We start from the raw sequence: 18,703 nt of genomic DNA on the forward strand, positions 1-18,703 counted from the left end.
ATTTGATCTCTGCGGGGGAGAATGTGGGAGCGCGTGAGGGGCATGAAACAAAGTTTTTGCGTTCAAGAGTTCAAATGACCCATCTGCAAACAGCGCTCAGAGTTCAGTGTTTTTACGCTTAATGCTGTGTTTAGCAACAAGCCCCAGTGCGCAAACCTGCCCTGCGTACTAGTGAGTCATACGATACAGCTGCTTCTTCAATGAAAGGGAAACGCGCGTAAAATTAAACGTCCTCTGTAACGCAGTGATCTAATCTATCATCAGTGAGACTGTCCATGTAAAAACACTCTCTCTCTATCTCTCTCTCTTACACACACGCATACACACTCACACACAAAGACAGGTGATCACCAGGCGCGGGGCGCGCAGTGAGTATTTGGCAAATATTTGTCCAAAGCGCTGAAGCGTGGCCGCAGTGTTTGCGCAGTGAGGAGTTTAGCTTGTACTAATCGGAGCGCGTCGCTTTCTGAAGGGGGCGGGGTGAGGAGGGGTTATGAGGGTTGGTGGGGGTAGCGAGGGCACTTCCTCCGTGCGCGCGGGGTCATGCGATCCTTCTAGCACCGCGTAATGGATCTATACGCGCGTGGTGGGCTCGACCTCTACATCCCGTGAGCCCGGTTCCTGATTGGCCCCCGCGTGCGGCTGTGATAAACACGGGCGCGCGTATATATATTGTCGCGGGATGTCGACCCAAAAACACAAACCGTGCAGAGTGAGTGGACGCTCAGCTGACCATGAGAGCACACATCCGCACAGCACCCCGCATCGCCGGCCTGTTGAAGCAGCAGGAGCTCGCAGGAGGGCTGCAGCACAGCAAACCCACGTCTTCAGCCTGCGTGCTCGAGGCCAAGGATGCTGCAGCTCCTTCTGCTGCTGCTGCTGCTGCTCGAGGCTGCCCCCACAGCCTCAGCTCCATCCCAGGACCCACCAACTGGCCACTGCTGGGCAGCCTGGTTGATCTCCTGCGCAGAGGAGGCTTGAAGAGACAGCACGAGGCACTGGTATTGTATCACAATTAGTATTACTACTACTACTATTACTACTAATACTGCTACTACTACTACTACTAATAATAATAATAATAATAATAATAATAATACTAATAATAATAATACAAATTTAATAATAACAATTTAATTAACAATAATAATACTTATTTTTATTTATTTATTTATTTATTTATTAGTTAGTTAGTTAGTTAGTTAGTTAGTTAGCTAGTTAGTTATTATAATACACAGTAAAATCTCGTGTTGCAGTAGCACCAAGAGTGTCAATACAATTCCAGCTTAAAAAGTTCATTTAACACTTTAGGAGTGAACTCGTTAAGCTAATAAGAGTTGATAAGGTTAATAAGAGTTAATTTATCACTATAAGACTGAATTCGCCTCTATAAATATTAGTTCAATGGTTCCATTAAAACCGTTATATTCTACACGCTGAGTTAATTGCGCACTGAATGTTTTGGTGCGTAAAAACAGAATGAACGCGCGCTCTCTCATCACTGTCTTTTGCCCCTGTGTTTTCCTGCAGATTGACTACCATAAGAAGTTCGGTAAGATCTTCCGGATGAAGCTGGGCTCTTTTGAGTCCGTCCACATCGGCGCGCCCTGCTTGCTGGAGGCGCTCTACAGGAAGGAGGGCAGCTATCCTCAGAGGCTGGAGATCAAACCCTGGAAAGCCTACAGGGACCTGCGAGACGAGGCTTACGGGCTCCTCCTCCTGTAATTATGCCCAGATTCCTCATTCGCGTTTCATACTGAAAAAAAAACCCTCTGTTGTGGCGCTTTGTGCTGATTTGTGTGTGACTCGCTTTGCAGGGAGGGGAAGGACTGGCAGCGCGTGCGGAGCGCGTTCCAGCAGAAACTCATGAAACCGAGCGAGGTGGTGAAACTCGATGGGAAGATTAACGAGGTTGGTAAAGTCTGCCTCTTACTCTTTTAGCTGTAACCCTGCTCAGAAACCACTCTAACACTGTTTTTGTTTGTTTCTGTGAAGGTTTTGGCTGATTTCATTGACAGAATCGGGAGGGTTAATACCAACGGGAAGATCGACGACCTGTATTTTGAGCTCAATAAGTGGTCATTTGAAAGTAAGTTTGCTTTCCCTTCGATTTTTGGGTGGATGTTTCATTTACCAGCACTTTTTAAAAAAATATGTCGTCAATATTTTTATGTATTAGGCGAAATTTGAACGCCTTTCCTCTCTTACAGCCATCTGCTTTGTGCTCTATGACAAACGATTTGGCCTTTTGCAAGAAACCGTCGATGAAGAGGCGATGGACTTCATCACTGCGATAAAAACGGTACGAACAGAACAGCCAGTCTGTCCATTCAATGCATAAATCTCCTTCTTTCCTTCGTTCTTCTGTTCATCTGCCACAGTTCGTTCGTGAGTCCTTCATGACGCCACGTGAAGGCTCGTAACGCCAGGCTTAGTTTTATCATCATAGAGCTGCTTGGAAACTTTCTCGTACTTGTTTTGTCAAGGTACTGAGCCTCGACGCCCCTCGAGCCGTACTAAATGGCCCCCGTAAACATGATCAATGTTCGTAAATGAGCGTGAATCCATGTTAATTAGGTATTTGCATATGTGACGCCCAAAACACGCCAAATAAGGCAATAGCTTCCGGCCACTGACGTGTCATTCATAAAAACGGTGTTCTGTAGTAACACCAAGTGATTACTGGGATGAAAGTGTGAGATGGTGACACTGTTAGCACCAGGGTTTCCTGCAGATTTAAAGTAATGTTTGTTGCATGAATATGTTTTGAATTATAATTTGAAGTTTGAAGAATGTAATTCTACTAGAAAACCATCTCAACATGAGTATACATCATGAAGTTCTCTTCAAAGTTCCTTGAAGTTAATAAATCACACATAGTTCTTTAGTCACAAACAGAGTTTTCTAACTTTTTACAGACTGCTTGTCTATGACAACAAAACATTTGAAAAAATCTTAAAACTTCATCTCCATTTTTGTCATTTTTCATTTTTTGGCATAAATAGAAAAAGGCAGTCACCCTTTATGTCGTGTCAAAATGTCAGGATTAAGAGACCAACAGAAATGGTCCAAAAGTACTTGGAAAAAAATATTTCTCCATAGTCTTCCATTAAAAATTAAGAACGTTTTTCCTTCTCCTGTAAAGTTACCTTTCTGGAGATACGAGGTTTCATTCTGACAGCAGCGAAATGTGTGAAATCTCAAAAATGGCTGGTGCAAAACTGGTTCTTGCATGAGTGAATGTAAAGCCCACTGTATCAGTTCTATACGAGATCCTAATACACAATATTATAACCCTACAGATGATGAGTACGTTTGGCACGATGATGGTGACACCGGTGGAACTGCACAAGAGCCTGAACACAAGGACGTGGCAGGAACACACGGCTGCGTGGGACCGTATTTTTAGCACAGGTAAGAAAATGTGCCTTCGTCGGATGACGTGTGACCCACAAATCGCTCCCAGCACATTCCCAGTCAGGTGATGAGAGATGAACCTACTGCCCCCCTTCAACCCTTTTCATCCTCCTCCTCCTCCTCCTCCACCTCCTCCTCCTCCACAGTGCATGCTCTGCTTCTCTATCAGAGGGAGGGAGGGAGGGGGGGGAGGGAGGGAGGGAAGGGGAGAGGGAGGGAGAGAGTTGTAGTAAACTGGATGACCTAAGTGCACAGAGAATGCGGCCAAATATTTGCTAGTAGCGGGAACAGAGTAAGGGGAGGGGTAGCGGAGGAATGTTGATGCAAGGCTGTGTACCCATAGTTGTTCTCTTGCTGCTGCTGCTGGTTAGCCAGCTGACTGGCAAGCACCTGTCATGCATTCATGCAACACTTTTCCACCAAAAAACAGTAGCAACACGTGCTGAGCTACACAGTTACGCAGACTAGCACGCTAAATGATACACTGACACAGAAACAGTCCCTGTAAATATGCTCAGACTTGGATAATAGGTGAGAACTGTGCACATTGGAAGCAAGTTCTTCTGGCCAGTTTGTTAAACAGTCGTCTTCTCTGCTCTTTTCTCAGCCAAACTCTACATCGACAAGAAACTGAAGCGGCACTCAAATGGACAATCTGAAGATTTCCTCTGCGACATCTACCATAACAGCCCCCTCACCAAGAAGGAGCTTTACGCAGCAACGACCGAGCTCCAGGTTGGGGGTGTAGAGACAGTAAGTATGACCACACATTCAAAAACATGAGCCAACCGTGACCAAGTGCCCACCCTTAGCTTGTTTTGCAGCTCCACAACAATGAACTAAAGACCTTATGTGACCTAACTCTGGTCCACTGCTTTAAAGATTAGCTCATTCAAGCAGTTAAGTCGGCAGCATACAGCACCCCAAGAACAATGTCGCCTCCCTGTCTAGCCATTTATGAAATGCGACAACCGTTGAGTCGTGAACCTTTGGTGACCAGTGGTCCAGAATGACAAAGCAAACCCTCTTCCTTTCTCCATTCAGACTGCTAACAGCACACTGTGGGCTATTTTCAACCTCTCCCGGAACCCCCAAGCTCAGGACAAGCTGCTGAAAGAGATCAGAGAAGTGGTACCCCCTGGAGAGACACCATGTGCCGAGCACATCAAGAACATGCCCTATCTCAAGGCTTGTCTAAAAGAGTCCATGAGGTAGGATGTCAACAGCATTGTCAGGAAAGAGACCCATCAGTAGAGTTGAGATAAACAAGGCTCCTCGGCTGAATCAATTGACAGGAAAATCAATGTGGAGTCACCTCTTTTAGAGTTTGTCTGAGGGCAGTTTAGGCCTGTATGATGTATAATATGGACTCAAACAAACACTAAAAGAGTTATTTCTCCACCGGTAATCTCTATTTTCCAATCAGAATGAAAAGCATTAATAATTGAATGGCATGGAAAATAGATATGAAGCTTTCTGAGGATTTGCAATCTATTGATGTCAATAAATATAGCAATAATTAAACAGCATTATTTGAACGTATCCTAGTTTATTAAGCAGGCAAACTTGCTACACAGTAGAAATAGTAGTAGTAGTATAGTATGTTTCATACCCAGACACTGAGGTACTCTCTCAGCTGTGTAGCTTAGTAGATTAGGTCAGCTTCAAGAGGCTAGGTCCCGAGACTCACGCTGCTAGCATAAACTCATCATGCTATGTTAAAGCTTAAACAGTCATGTCATGAGACAGAAAGAAATATTCTCAGACATTAAGCAAGGATAATACTGCAGCACAGCCCTGGGAATGTTTACGGTGTTTTTGTGGGATTATCATGCCTTGACTAATATGAACTCACCATAGCATAATGTGGCTCATACTTCTCGGCTTATGCGCTCACACACAGGAGACTTAGTGGTGTTTTTTCTTCTCTCATGTATACAGAGTCTCACCCTCCGTGCCCTTCACAAGCCGGACTTTGGACAAAGACACTGTGCTGGGAGATTACACCTTGCCTAAAGGAGTGAGTGTTCCTTAAACACTGCCCCCTATAGACAGAGTTTGATTGTTACAAGTACTCAATATGCAAGATATGACTTACTGCTTTAAACAAATCTTCAGCAAATGTTCTAAACAGCTTTGAATTTGTAATGTAAAGATTAATTCTGCACAATATACGTATTTGTGAATAGCTATAGATAAAGGCTTTAAGGTTTGCAGTTCATCATATTTCCCTTTGTGTTTAATTTGCAGACAGTGTTGATGATTAATAGCCAGGCACTGGGTTCTAATGAGGAATACTTTGACAATGGAAAGCAGTTCAGGCCGGAACGTTGGGTCCAGGACAAATCCTCCATCAATCCATTCGCCTATGTACCCTTCGGCATCGGCAAGAGGATGTGCATTGGCCGGCGCCTGGCTGAGCTGCAGATCCAGCTCGCTCTATGCTGGGTAAGACAACACTCTAGCATTCATCTATATCCCTAAGGAGATCTCGATTGGAATTAAAATGCAAAGACAGTTTAACTGACCATCTGCTTTGGTGCTTACATTTGCCTTTTGGTGTTTATGTGCTTTATCACAGTTAATTCGTGATTACAAGATTGTGGCAACAGATCAAGAGCCGGTGGATGCGGTACATTCGGGAACGCTTGTGCCCAGTCGAGAACTTCCTGTGGCTTTCGTCCGCCGATGAGGTGAGAACGGTGCTTTACAGCTATGATATTCAATATCTTCACTGTAAAAATGGACAGAGAAAACCTTTTACAGTTCATTCAGTGTTTTCATCTGTTTTCATGTTTTACTTTTCAGGATTTGTGCACCAGCCTCACATGGAAACAGATAACTCCACAGCCTTGGCCCAAAGCATCAAGAGGGCTTCATTTTGCTGCTATTGTGTCCGAATGTATGAATGTGATTATTTTAGAAATACCTCAGACCATGAATCTTTAGTTTACGGTATAACTACTATAGATATAGATGTATATATATATTCCACATATATTGTAACATTGTAATGATCACTATGTATTTATAATTATGTATTTCGCTGACCAAGCTGACAGAAAGAAATCACTTTGTTTTTTTTCATAATGACTACTACACCTACCTATTATATAAAAGTTTTATTTTTAGCCTAAAATTTAAAACATTTTTCTATCGATATAGACTGTCCGTGTATTCTAGCCTTATGGAATGTATGTAAAAATGTGTGAACTATAAAAAGAATATAAAAGAATAATGACAGAAATGTTGTACATATGTATAATATACTACATAAACTAACACTATTTATATATAATAAAAAATGAATGTTTTGTTTGTTATCTGTATACATATCTGTACAAAATGAAAACAATAATAAAAAGAAAAGAAAGAGTGCAACTCAGTCATGTTTCTGATTTATTATTCAAAGAGCACATTTGAAGCATTCAGAAGAGTGCAGTTAAACTGTTCTATTTGTTAAGGCAATAATATATTTAACAGATATTGAGTCAGAAATTTTTTCCTAAACACACACACACACACACACACACATTATCTGACTGCTTATTCTCCTGGGTCACGGGGGGCACTGGAGTCTATCCCAGCACTCATTGGGTGGAAGGCAGGAAACACCCTAGACACTAGACCATCTCAGGGCTTTGCCAAACAACATAAAAAATTATTATACTGTTAGAAATAAAGGTTCTGTGCAGATACATTTTTCATTATTCATTAAGGTACAAACAATGTAAATGTTCTATCAAACAGTGGTTTTAAGGTCTGATTGTCAACCTAAGATAAGTTTTTCCAGGTGAAAAGTTCGTATTTGTACCTTTTCATAACCAGATGTTTTAAAATAGAACAATAAAATAAAAGCCTGGAGACGAGACGGGGTGTGTGGAGTCAGTACAACTTAGAGAATATAATTTCAATGGATTATGGTACAGTTATGTTCCCTGACTAAAGGTACTGAGATGTACCCCTGAGGCTCCCACCCCAGTGACAAGTTTCATACCTTTATTTCTGAGAGTGTTCTGCCTGCTTTTTGGTTTATTAGATTGATCTTACACCATAAATAAGAGAGAAATCTAATCTTTTTAGAGACTTAAACATACTTTTAAAATAATAATTTTCTTAAATGCATTAACACTGTTGAGCTGGGAGAACATATATAAAGGGATCTCACCTTGAACCTTCATTCATTTTTCAATGTTTCAGAAATATTTTTTCACAGTCACAGCTTACGGATCTGAGACCATTCCTCCATTCAAAATCAAGTTTTCACCCATGGACTCTTCCCTATCATACCACAGATTTTTAGTGGGGTTTATGACTGAAATGGCCACCGCAAAGTCAGATTCTGTGGTCAGAGAACCATTTTTAAATGGATTTTGTATGTTGTCTTGCTGGAAGGTCTAAACAAAACCTAGTCTTACAGGTCTACAGGCAGAGGCAGCCAGATTTAATCTAAAATCTCTTGGTATTTGATGGAGACCATGATGTTATATATCTCAACAAGATAGCCAAAGCCTTTGGAAGAAAACTAGTCCAATAAAATCACAGATCCACCACCATACTTCATCATGGAAATGAGTTCTTTTCTCCATTTCTGCACTTTATTTTACACCAAATGCAACTCTGGTGTTTGTCACTGAAAGCTTTGTTTGTGTCTCTTTCTCCCGGTTGCAATCAAAGATCCACAGATGTTTGGCAAACTCTTGGCTGTATGTTTGTGGTTTGGCACCAGCAGAGACTTTCTGGACAGCCGTCCAAACACAAAGGTACAGAGGTGGTGTTTAGTTAGAGAGATCTTGTGACCTCATAATGCAAACTCCTGTGATTGCCCAACTGTGATAGATGGAGAAAGTTTTGTCCTCTTTAACCTTTAAACATAAAACATACCTGCAGGTTCATTCACAGCTAGTGGGGTATAAAGCCCCCCAGCACTGGACTGTGGAGCAGTGGAACTGTGTTATCTGGAGCGATGGAGCTCCATCCAATACCTCTGGGACAAGCAGGAGTGGTGAGGTGGAGTCCAGAACTAATCATTTAATTAGTACCTGACCTCACTAATGCTATTGTGACTGAATGCAATGAAATTCTCACAGCAATGTTCCAATATCTTGTGCAAAGCTTTCCCAGCAAAGGGAAATATTATATCATTATATATCCTTGATTTGAGAAGAAAAGGTAAATGATTATAAGATATCAGTTTAGTTACTGTTAGTATATATGTATATATATATATATATATTTATATAACCATAACTTGTGTTTACCGAGGGTAATATTTATGGGGGGCACCGTAGAATATGATCAATGATCAAATGATCAAAGTTGTATATATAAAGCAATTGACAAATTGGATTTTGTTCAGTAATGCAATTATTATTGGCTACTTTTTAGTTACTGTTAGTATATTGTGTTACCTTTAAAAATGTGTTATTAAAACAAGTTTCATAAAACAGTAGTATGATTATGTTACACAGCATTTTACAGAGATAATTTAGTCAGATGTTGATAAAGTACTGTATTATTTAATCCCATTAAAACAGACTAGATGTTCTAAGTGAAAATCATTAAAAAAAAAAATGTTATTATGTTATTGTTTATCAATTAAACAAAACATTGTAATTAAAACGTCACTACTACTTAAACTGTAACTGTGTCCCCACTTCAGAATGCATACTACAAATATTCTACCAGAGTAAAACTGAGAAATGCAAATGTATACTTTGGAAAATAATCTAGCTTTCTCTATGTACAGTGACGTGCAAAAGTCAGAGACCACCCTTCATTTATTTAAATTAAAGTCTCTCAAAGGTGAAAGGTTTAAGTGCTGTTTATCTGATGTGGACAGTTTGGTGGTCTACCAGATCTCATATGGTTGTTAGGAGTTCTAGTTTTTTTGTATCTTTTAATATTTTTTAACTCTAGTTTTAAAATCTTTTGCTTTCTCATTTTCCTTTGACTTTCTCCTTCGTCATGCAAGTGGATTATCTTATATCTCCTGAAAATAGAATAATGTGTACTTAGTGGCTGAAAATATTTTTTGATTTTTGCCATACCATTTTTCAATTTTTTGCAATTTTTAAAAATATGATGTTTTTCACCAATCAGTGTAATAAAATCATTATTGGCTTAGTTATCATTAAGTTATTGTTTTTTAATTATACTTTAAATGTCATTATTACCTAAACTGGAACTCTGACCACATTTCAAATGTAAAATGTAAGTATTCTGTCAGAACAAAAATGTGAAATGCAAATGTATAGGCCAAATGTGTTGGCCCAAACCTTGCTTTCTCAATTCGTTTATGCTCTATAATCATTCAATCAACCTTTATTTCGACTTAGAATAGAACAATGTAGCCAAGCAAATTACAAGGGATTGAAAAAGTTGAAATGACAACCTTATAAAAAATAGAAAAATAGAAAACAGGCATAAAACATCAATAAAATATAGAATGGAAAGACATTAAAATTAAGCAAAAGAACCAACTTAGATAGTAAGCAATAAGACAGCTAAAATTTCAGAAAAAAATCAAATTATTTACTAGAATAGAACAGTAAAAGTGTTTAAAAAGTGTTTAAAAAGCTGATAAGCTGTTTTCCTTCAAACTCGAGCCACAGGTCAGGGACAGTTTTTGTGTATGTATAAGCGTGTGTGTTCAGATGTGTGTGTGTGTGTGTGTGTGTGTATGTGCGTGTGTGAGTGTGAGTGTGTGTGTGTGTGTGTGTGTGTGTGCTCAGATGTGTGCCCACGGGAGGGCTGGTCAGCTGATACTGAACTGACACAGATTCAATGTCATCATGTTCCGGAATTTCACAACTAATGAACCTGATGCTTTGACAGAAAAATACACGAAAACACTGCCAAGTGATATAACATCAGCTACTGTAACTTTGACCCTCGTTTCTCAACGTCCCTTTGCTTTGGCCCGCTACCAGTGTCATTCACCTTAGAGACATGTGTGTATTCTAAATCAAAACAATCTGCAATGAGTCAACAGTGGAGTGCAATAAAGCGAGAACTCAAACTGCCACCTGCTGTGTTTGCTGCCTGATTTGAATTTATGCTGCCTTAAGATTTAAAAACATAAACGGTTTATTAGCTTAAACAACAAATAGATCATTAGGTTAGTTTAATCTGCAGTCGTTTGCAAATGTTTGAACACCCCATTCAAATGACATGTTTTGTTGATTTTCTAAGTGAACATAAGTGAAAACATTCTCTACAGGGAATAAACCTAAACATGGCACTTTACTGCAGACTGTAGTGCACAATTTATTAATTTATTTATTTTTGATCGAGTTTAATATATTTTAAAGAAAACTAATCAAAATAAATTTAAAAATAGAAAATGTGCCATAACTCTTGCCTAGGCCACATTCCATGTTTTGTTTTGTAATATGTTAAATTCAGCAAATAAACAGTAATTGTGAACTAAAGGTGCAGACGTGTGTTCTCTATAGAGAATGTGTTCCCTTATTTGCCCAGGGGTGGCCAAACTTTGCATACTATTGTATATATTAATCTATCACTTGAATCCACCACTAGAATGTAGGTGTTGTAGTAAGTACTGGTCATACATCCAGCAGATGGAGACATTTTCTCGGGAAAATAAAAAAGACTTGCAAAAAAAAATAAAATAGAGAAATATTATACAGGTACAAAATTTGTTTTTAGGAAATAGGGAAAAGCTTTATTTTGGAACAACATTTCTGTGGCAAATGACCTCAGAATTACACATTTGCTGTTGTAGGAACTTAAATTTAAAAATGTCATTAATTAAAGGTAACCTGCTCCATTAAAATCACTGGGGTTATTCAAACATTTTAGGGTATTTTAAGTTATTTTTCACAAAGTAATCTTGTTTTTAACAACTATTTAAAGTATTTCATGATTTAATTTCATGTTTGAAAAAATGTTCAAGAAGCCAGTAGCTGATACTGAGCCTTAGTCAGCGTAAACATCAACATCAGGCAGTGAGTATCGGTGCTTTGACACCTCTAATATTATTTTAGGAGTGCAGTTACTGAGAGTTACATCAGCCACACATGATATCTGTGTAAATACATCCTCCAGTGAGCTGATGGGCCAGTACTATCTTGAAGGAGGAGTGGATCCAGTTACATTTCACCCATGGTTGTGCACTAATCTGATTACACTTCATAATTATTACTGCCAAAGTCTTGTTAGGGAGGTTTTTCATCATTGAAGTATAGTCATATGCAGAAGTTTGAACACCCCTGGTCAAATTACATATTTTGGAGAAGTGAAAATAAGTTAACACATCCTCTACAGGGAATACACTTAGATATGCAATTTTTCTGCTAATTTTATACAGAATTTCTATTTACTTGCAAAGTTTAATACTGATATATGTGAATGAGCTCTGTTCTGATTGGCTGCCTTGTACTTTTGCATATGACTGTGTTAATGCCAGAGGTCGTGTGAGCGTGAGATTTCCTTTTTCCTTCTTTAAAAAATCCCTACAAACAAACTTGCAAACAGTAATCCAGCTTTTGTCCTCGTTGCCTTTTTAACATGTTATACATTCATGAGGCTAATACAGTTTAATACTGTTGCATAAGCATCTTTTATTTAACAGGCAGCAACAGAGATCCGTCGCTCAACACCAACTGACACGCCCGGGAAGCAGGCAGGTCACTTCTAGCCAAACACAGCCCACAGTGCAGCACAGAACAGCACAAATAACATGTGCACATCATTAAGCTAATAAAGCTAACAAAGCTAATGTTTAATCACATTCTTAGAAATTGAAGGTTAAAAACAAAGATGCAAGATGCTTCACCTTCAAGAAATACACAGATTTTGAGACCTGGTTGAAATTTGGCAGCACAGATTGAAAATTAAGTGAAAAAAAATTATCATAGTTATTTGTTTTTTACTTTGTCCTGTAAACATTTTAGAAGGAGACCAATTTCCCAGAACACATCCTGCTATTGTCCCAATATTAGTCATCCACTCCCTCACTCCTCCCTAAAAGCACTCCTAGAGTACCTACGAACCAGCCAGGTTCAAGCTTTAACACACAACTAAGTGGAGCAGGAACACTTTGTCCTGTAAAATGAAAAACAGGTAGAGAAATCAAGGGACAACTTGCCAAAGCGCAACAGCTCTTCTGCTTTGAGAACAGAGAAAGTTCAGGATGTCATCAGGTTTCAGTGACATAATCAAACAAGGATGCGTGAAGATTCGCAGTCGGCACTTTCGGGTAAGTCTGAGTCTCTTCGTCACATCTTTGGCTGAAATACCAATGGATATTCTTTTTGACAAGTACTTATGAAGTGTAATAGGTGTTAGTCTGTGTAATATTTGCAGAGTGTATTGATGAAGTTAACGATTAAACAATGCATGTATTCATCCAATTGTAATATATTCCTAAAGCTGTTATGCAGCAAGGAGATTTCATCATATATCAGCTTAACATCATAAATCTGGATGTGGATGTGAAGAAAAGAGACTAATACACTGTAATCCTGTTACTAGATCTATCAGAAATGCTGGCTGGTGATGAAGAGGGCTTCTAGTGAGGGTCCCGATATGCTGGAAAAATACTCGAACCAGCGATCCACCAGTACTAAAAGCCCCCAAAAGGCAAGTTATTTAATCATGATCATATAAAAGAATGCACAAACAGGGGATGATTTTCATCATTTCTGCATGGTTAAATGGTAAAGATGTAGATAATGTTATTAAGAGTGGGCTGATGTGAAATGCTCCATTCTAGAGAACTTACTAAGTCAAAATGTTCTTCACAGAGGTGGTGATAGGAATCAAATATTTGAAGCATCTGACGTCAAAAAGCTAATCACAAAAAGCTATACGTTGAAATACCTATGCATAAGCTGTCTGATGCTTGAGACATTGTTTTACAACAACTTTGCGATAAGGTTTTGGCCTAAAAGGTTTTGGGGTGTCAAATTTAAGCACTAAAAGTGTCATATTAAAAAATCTCAGCAAATCCGTGGGCCAGCTGTGTTTTTATTTCATTTTTACTTAACATTTTGTCTTGACCCGAGTGGCCATTGTTCATTCAAAATACGCATTAAATAGGCATTAAATACTTATCCAAAACAAATCTAAATAATTTTTTTTTTAGGTAGTTTTTTAAAACTAAAAAAAAAGAAGTCTTCTTTGCCTATTTGCTTGAACTAGTCACCAGACATCTTTTCTTTTGATGTAACCGCTGACCCATAGATTGATGTTGGGAGAAGGGGGTTGGAACACATACTATGTTGCAATGCATACTGGGGTCTGTAGTGCATCTCAGGGTAAAACAAGCTAATAAGAATCGAAAATTAAAATAAATTTGCAGGCCTGAAGGACTGTGTCACAGGCCTGACTTGGCCCGCAGGCCTTGTGTTGACACATGGGGCCTAAAACATATTACATTCATGATGGAGAGGTACATGCAGGATGCTGTGAGGCCAAATCAGTCTCTAAAGGAAACTTTTGTACCACTATTTTACCATCAACATTACACATAAAGCTCAGAAGGCACATGTAAGTTCACTTAACATTTTACATGGTCAATAAAACATCTGTCTTGGAGGTGTAAACATTGTGAGCTGGTTCCTATCACCACACTGTAAAGACAATTAAGTCAGTGTGTTTCTCTACAATGCATGAATCTACATCAAACTACTCTGAATAAGTTAATTTATAGTACAACTTATAAAGTGTGCAGACATTTGAAAAATCTGTGAAATTTCCCTTTAAGTGCACATCCTATACTGTTTCTGCTGAATGTGTGGATACTAAAGACTGTTTTGTTGAATATCATCTTCAGGTGATGAGTCTGACCAACGTAAAGAATGTCAGTAGAGTTCCAAAACAGCAGAAGAAGCATGCAGTGATGCTTGAGTTCAGGGAAGAGTCCTCACTGACTTTTGCTTGTAAGTCAGGTGAGTGAACTGCTAAGGTATCTATAATCCTGAGAAGAGATTCTGTAGCTCCTAAATTGGAATCCATATAAATGCAACATACGCATTTGTTCTTCACAGAGGCAGAAGCTGATGAATGGTACAACGTGCTACACATATACTGTATTCAAGAAAGGAAGAAGAAACTTGATTTTGGTGAACCAGACTTGCTCTGTCATATAAGGAATGAAGAGTGTGGTGTGTCTCCTTGAATGTATTACTGCTTGCTTTCATGCATATCGTCCCTCTCTGAACAAAATCTCCAAAATGGTAACTTTACAGGAGATAGAAATTATATATTTTGGACCATTTCTATTGGTCCATCCATCATAAAGACAACATAAAGGCCAGTTGCCACTCTCAAATTATGTAAAAAATGCCAAAATAGGAGTTCCATAACTAAAATGTGAATAAAGCACAATTTGGCTTTTTAATGTGAAAGGTTGCACAAAATAAAGTAAAAAAAAAAATAAACAAACAAAAAAAAACAAATAAAATAAATGATCATCCAGAAAAAGGGGAATGGTTTTTCATTGGAGGGGCTTAAAAATATCTAAAGGATAACTTAAGGAGAAATTGCCAATCGGTCAATTTTCTGCAGTTAGTATATTCACTATGTGCAGTAGGTCACTTCCCTGTAAAATGGACCTCATTAAAAGTTTGGTCCTGGTTTAAGTGATAGTTTGGCAAAAAATCAAAACACTTTTTTTTTTCTTTTATTGCAGTGGTGTCCAATCTTATCTGCAACAGGCAGGTGTGGCTGCAGGTGGCTGCAGCATACTTGATCAATTGTTAAGACTGAGACCAACTGATTAAGCAAGTGAAAACAGGCGTGCTCCAGCTCGTTTGGAATGAAAAGCAACAGCCACACCTGCCCTTTGCAGATAAGAGTGGACACCTTTGCTTTATTCAGTCAGTCAAAGCATGTTTGGTGTATGAAATTTGCTTCCTTTGCAGAGAAGCTATGAGGCTAATGTAGTTAAAAATGCTTATTCCCCAACAGCATACCTAAATCACAGTATGGTATGTGTGTCATTTTGTTTTGAAAAGGCAACGAGGCAAAAAAATCGTCTGAAATAAGAACAGTACACATCACTTCAGAACTCTATAACACTAACAATAATTACACTGTAAAACATTCAAAGCTAGAACTCACTATGCAGCTGATCTGGGCTCTGGATCCTTATGAACCCAAACCTAAAACAGACAGACTACATGCTACATGTTGGCCCATGTCTAGTTACAGCACTGGATATGAGCACCAACATGCTACTTAGCGCTGAAATTCAGCTAAAAAAGCTTTTATGAAGTAAACATAGATCACCACCTAACTTTCCTCTCATTATCTGAAATGGGTTCCCCATCATGACATTCTGCCTCAACACCTAAATAATACTTTTATTATTTATAATTATTATTAAGTGGTCTTTATTAGTCCCACAATAGGGAAATTTCACCTCCACAATCTAACCCATCCATGCAGTGGAACACCACATACACACTAGTGAAGACATGCACTAGGGGGCAGCGAGCACACTTGCCTGAAGCGGTGGGCAGACCTATCTGCAGCGCCCGGGGAGCAGTTGAGGGTTAGGTGCCTTCGGGCCTCAGTCATGTACTGTCAGCTCAGGGGATCAAACCTGTCAGGTATTAGCATCAATCTTAACCTGCCACATTATGGAAAAATGCTAGGACACCCGACTAGCCTTAGATATCCTGGTGGTTCAGCAGGTACTGATGAACTATTCAGGTCAAAGCTGTTGCTTCTCTGCAGCAGTTAACTGATCCATATTTTCAGAGACAGCTGAAATAAAGACGGGTTAATTGTTTTGTCTTCTATCGCCTTTTCTAATACTTTTGTGATACTGTAAAATAACCAAACACAGGAAAACAGAAACATTTCTGACATACCTAGCATACAAACCAAATTCCAAAAAAGTTGTCAGTAGGCAAAATTTAAATAAAAGCAGAAAGCAGTGATTCATAAATCTACCTGTATTTGAAAAAAAAAAAAACTACAGAGACGAGATATGTCTTCTCAGCTATGCTCAATTTGAAATTGATGCTTGCAAGACATTCAAAAAGGTTTAGACAGAAACTTTGTAATTTTTCATTTATTTTATTTGTAAAATGTTCACAAAACATCTTAAAAGGTGAATCAATCATGATTGCGTATAAAAGGCGCATCCACAAAAAGCCTTGACCTTTATGAGCAAGGATGGGTCGAGGCATCAGAAAAAATCCACCAGGTTTAAAATCATGTTCCTCAGCCAGGGATGGCAAGGATTTTAGGTATTTCACTTTCTATCATGCATAATATCATCAAAAGATTCAGGGAATCTGAGAAATCTCTGCGCATTAATGACAAGGCTGAAAACCACCTCAGATTGTTTATAGATATAATTGACATCATATTCTCTGGCAAAGAAGAAAAGACCATCCAGATTGTTACTAACATAAAGTTCAAAAGCCACTTGGGGGGTATGGTGGGGGGGGGGCATTAGTGTGTAACCTGCAGATCTGTGACAGCACCATTAACACAGAATACATTTTGACACAACATATGCTGCGTTCTAGACAACACCAAGCCTCACAGAGACGCTCACAGTAACAGGGCTGACTTAAGGTGTTGGAATGCAAAGAAATTATGTTGTTTTACAAAATTTTCAAATACTAATATTTAATTATTTTTTCATAGCAAAAGAGCATAATTTGTTACATAAAAACTGAAAATAATTCTATGAATTTTTCATCAGGAGGTGCAAAATCAGACATAGGGACATGTGGAAATCAATGATTATGATTGTAAATGATCTGTAAATGCAACAATTTTAATAATAAAATAATATTGACCTTAATCATTTGAAAAATGGTTTTGTTTTTTAAAATATGCAAAGTCAAACATGTTTTTATGTAAAAATGTTAATTTTTCTATTGTGGCATCAGAGCAAGTATAGTTCTGTTTAGTTCTAAAAGAGGTGTTTTCCTGATGGTAGTGTTGGGTTATTGATCCTAGCATTAACTGAATATTATTTTGGAGGACGGGGCTAGGTTCTGACAAGGTTGTGGAGCAGCACTTAGAGTCGTCCAAGTTTCTTGTGAGAACCCCTGCATAGCACTATTTTGGTATAATGACCCTTCAACAAACTGCATTTTTGATATGCCCCATTTTTCACTCAGCCACCAGAAATTATACCTATTTGTGACTTAATGTTTTCTATATAACTGGGCAAACGTGCAGACATAATTCAGGCGTCAAAGTGCCTGATACAGTTTTAGCTATGCAACATATATTTGTGCATTTTTATAGATAATATTATGATATATTGGCTATATTTGCTGTTTGAGCAAACATTGGACACTGACCATGTCTTGGCTAATAAATTACATTGACAGGGTAAGGGGGAAAACATGTTTTTTACAATATTTAGTAAGGTAGTAAGGTAGGTAAGCTAGTAAGGTAGACTGGAATGGTTTAGCAGTCTTGTAGCAATCTACAGAGTATTTGCATATTGATGGTAACAGGATACATGCATGTTGTCTTTTGTTTCATATGTCAGTGCAGTACCATGTATTCCCGCTGCCATCTGACAGCTTCACAGCCCATGGAGAGTGTACACTCCAAATCACACACAAGGCCATTCACTTGTACAATGCCCATGACCCCAGGCAGAGAATTGCATCATGGCCTCTGAAGGTACTGCGACGATATGGACGAGACCGCACCTGCTTTACCATTGAAGCTGGCAGGTAGGTATCAAAAACAAATCTATTAAAAACTGTCCTGTCATTAAGCCAAGTATTCACAAAGTTTTGCACTATTTTATCTTGGCTGGTTGGTGTATTGTACATTCGAGCCTTTTGGCATTTCTGACATATTCTTTCTGCAGAATGTGTGACACAGGAGAGGGCTTGTTCAAGTTTCACACTCCAGAGGGAGAGGCCATCTATCAGAGGGTTCATACTGCAGTACTGGCTATCATGGAATCGCAGTGTAGCCATCCGGTCAGGACGCAGAATGACTGACCACCGCACTGCAGTGCCTTTTTGCAACACACATAATTGCACAAAGTATACATATTACTAGACTTCTTGAATTGACTTCCCAAACATAAGATTTATTGCAACTTTTATTTACCACCTTTTTTTCTACCAATGCAGGAAACACCTACAGCATCTTCCACTGACAGAAAATGTGCAAGATCATTGTTAAGTGTGTCCATCATTATTTTCACAACAAAGCCTTTTCAGGTGACAAAATTAGGTTGTATTGAGTAAGATCTCCCCCTAGTGTCTCCCTAATAATGGTGCAGCTTTGGAGATTTAATGACCATCAATATACACTCATTGTC

General features: G+C 38.8%; 2 protein-coding genes across 3 annotated transcripts; both read left to right on the forward strand.

Annotated features, from left to right (window-relative positions):
• Positions 1–688: 688 nt before the first annotated feature.
• On the forward strand, positions 689–6,802 carry LOC118808505 (1,25-dihydroxyvitamin D(3) 24-hydroxylase, mitochondrial). Its single transcript, XM_036571233.1, has 12 exons — positions 689–1,001; positions 1,531–1,721; positions 1,818–1,911; positions 1,996–2,089; positions 2,211–2,302; positions 3,303–3,414; positions 4,025–4,170; positions 4,462–4,628; positions 5,359–5,437; positions 5,668–5,865; positions 5,999–6,110; positions 6,226–6,802. The coding sequence occupies exons 1-11, from the start codon at positions 735–737 to the stop codon at positions 6,107–6,109; spliced, it is 1,551 nt and encodes a 516-aa protein (XP_036427126.1). The 5' UTR covers positions 689–734; the 3' UTR covers position 6,110; positions 6,226–6,802.
• A 5,537-nt stretch (positions 6,803–12,339) lies between these two features.
• On the forward strand, positions 12,340–18,447 carry LOC118808506 (docking protein 5-like). 2 transcript variants are annotated; one of them, XM_036571235.1, is made up of 6 exons: positions 12,340–12,640; positions 12,916–13,023; positions 14,219–14,333; positions 14,433–14,507; positions 17,912–18,101; positions 18,242–18,447. In XM_036571235.1, the coding sequence occupies exons 1-6, from the start codon at positions 12,575–12,577 to the stop codon at positions 18,375–18,377; spliced, it is 690 nt and encodes a 229-aa protein (XP_036427128.1). In that variant the 5' UTR covers positions 12,340–12,574; the 3' UTR covers positions 18,378–18,447. The 2 variants fall into 2 exon arrangements, with proteins under 2 accessions (XP_036427128.1, XP_036427127.1); XM_036571234.1 differs by having other exon boundaries at positions 12,344–12,640; positions 14,433–14,549; positions 18,242–18,444.
• The last annotated feature ends 256 nt before the right edge of the window (positions 18,448–18,703 follow it).

The sequence above is a fragment of the Colossoma macropomum genome, unplaced genomic scaffold, assembly GCF_904425465.1.
Source record: "Colossoma macropomum unplaced genomic scaffold, Colossoma_macropomum, whole genome shotgun sequence".
Classification (NCBI taxonomy): domain Eukaryota; kingdom Metazoa; phylum Chordata; class Actinopteri; order Characiformes; family Serrasalmidae; genus Colossoma; species Colossoma macropomum.

What these genes read in the sequence shown, in the direction of transcription:
- LOC118808505 (XM_036571233.1), top strand. Translation starts at nt 735, where the DNA reads ATGAGAGCACACATCCGCACAGCACCCCGCATCGCCGGCCTGTTGAAG. An exon ending in CAATAAGTGGTCATTTGAAA is followed by an intron (nt 2,090 to 2,210) that starts GTAAGTTTGCTT and finishes CCTCTCTTACAG; the next exon opens with CCATCTGCTTTGTGCTCTAT. An exon ending in TCCAGCTCGCTCTATGCTGG is followed by an intron (nt 5,866 to 5,998) that starts GTAAGACAACAC and finishes GCTTTATCACAG; the next exon opens with TTAATTCGTGATTACAAGAT.
- LOC118808506 (XM_036571234.1), top strand. Translation starts at nt 12,575, where the DNA reads ATGTCATCAGGTTTCAGTGACATAATCAAACAAGGATGCGTGAAGATT. An exon ending in GACTTTTGCTTGTAAGTCAG is followed by an intron (nt 14,334 to 14,432) that starts GTGAGTGAACTG and finishes TGTTCTTCACAG; the next exon opens with AGGCAGAAGCTGATGAATGG. An exon ending in TTTACCATTGAAGCTGGCAG is followed by an intron (nt 18,102 to 18,241) that starts GTAGGTATCAAA and finishes TTCTTTCTGCAG; the next exon opens with AATGTGTGACACAGGAGAGG.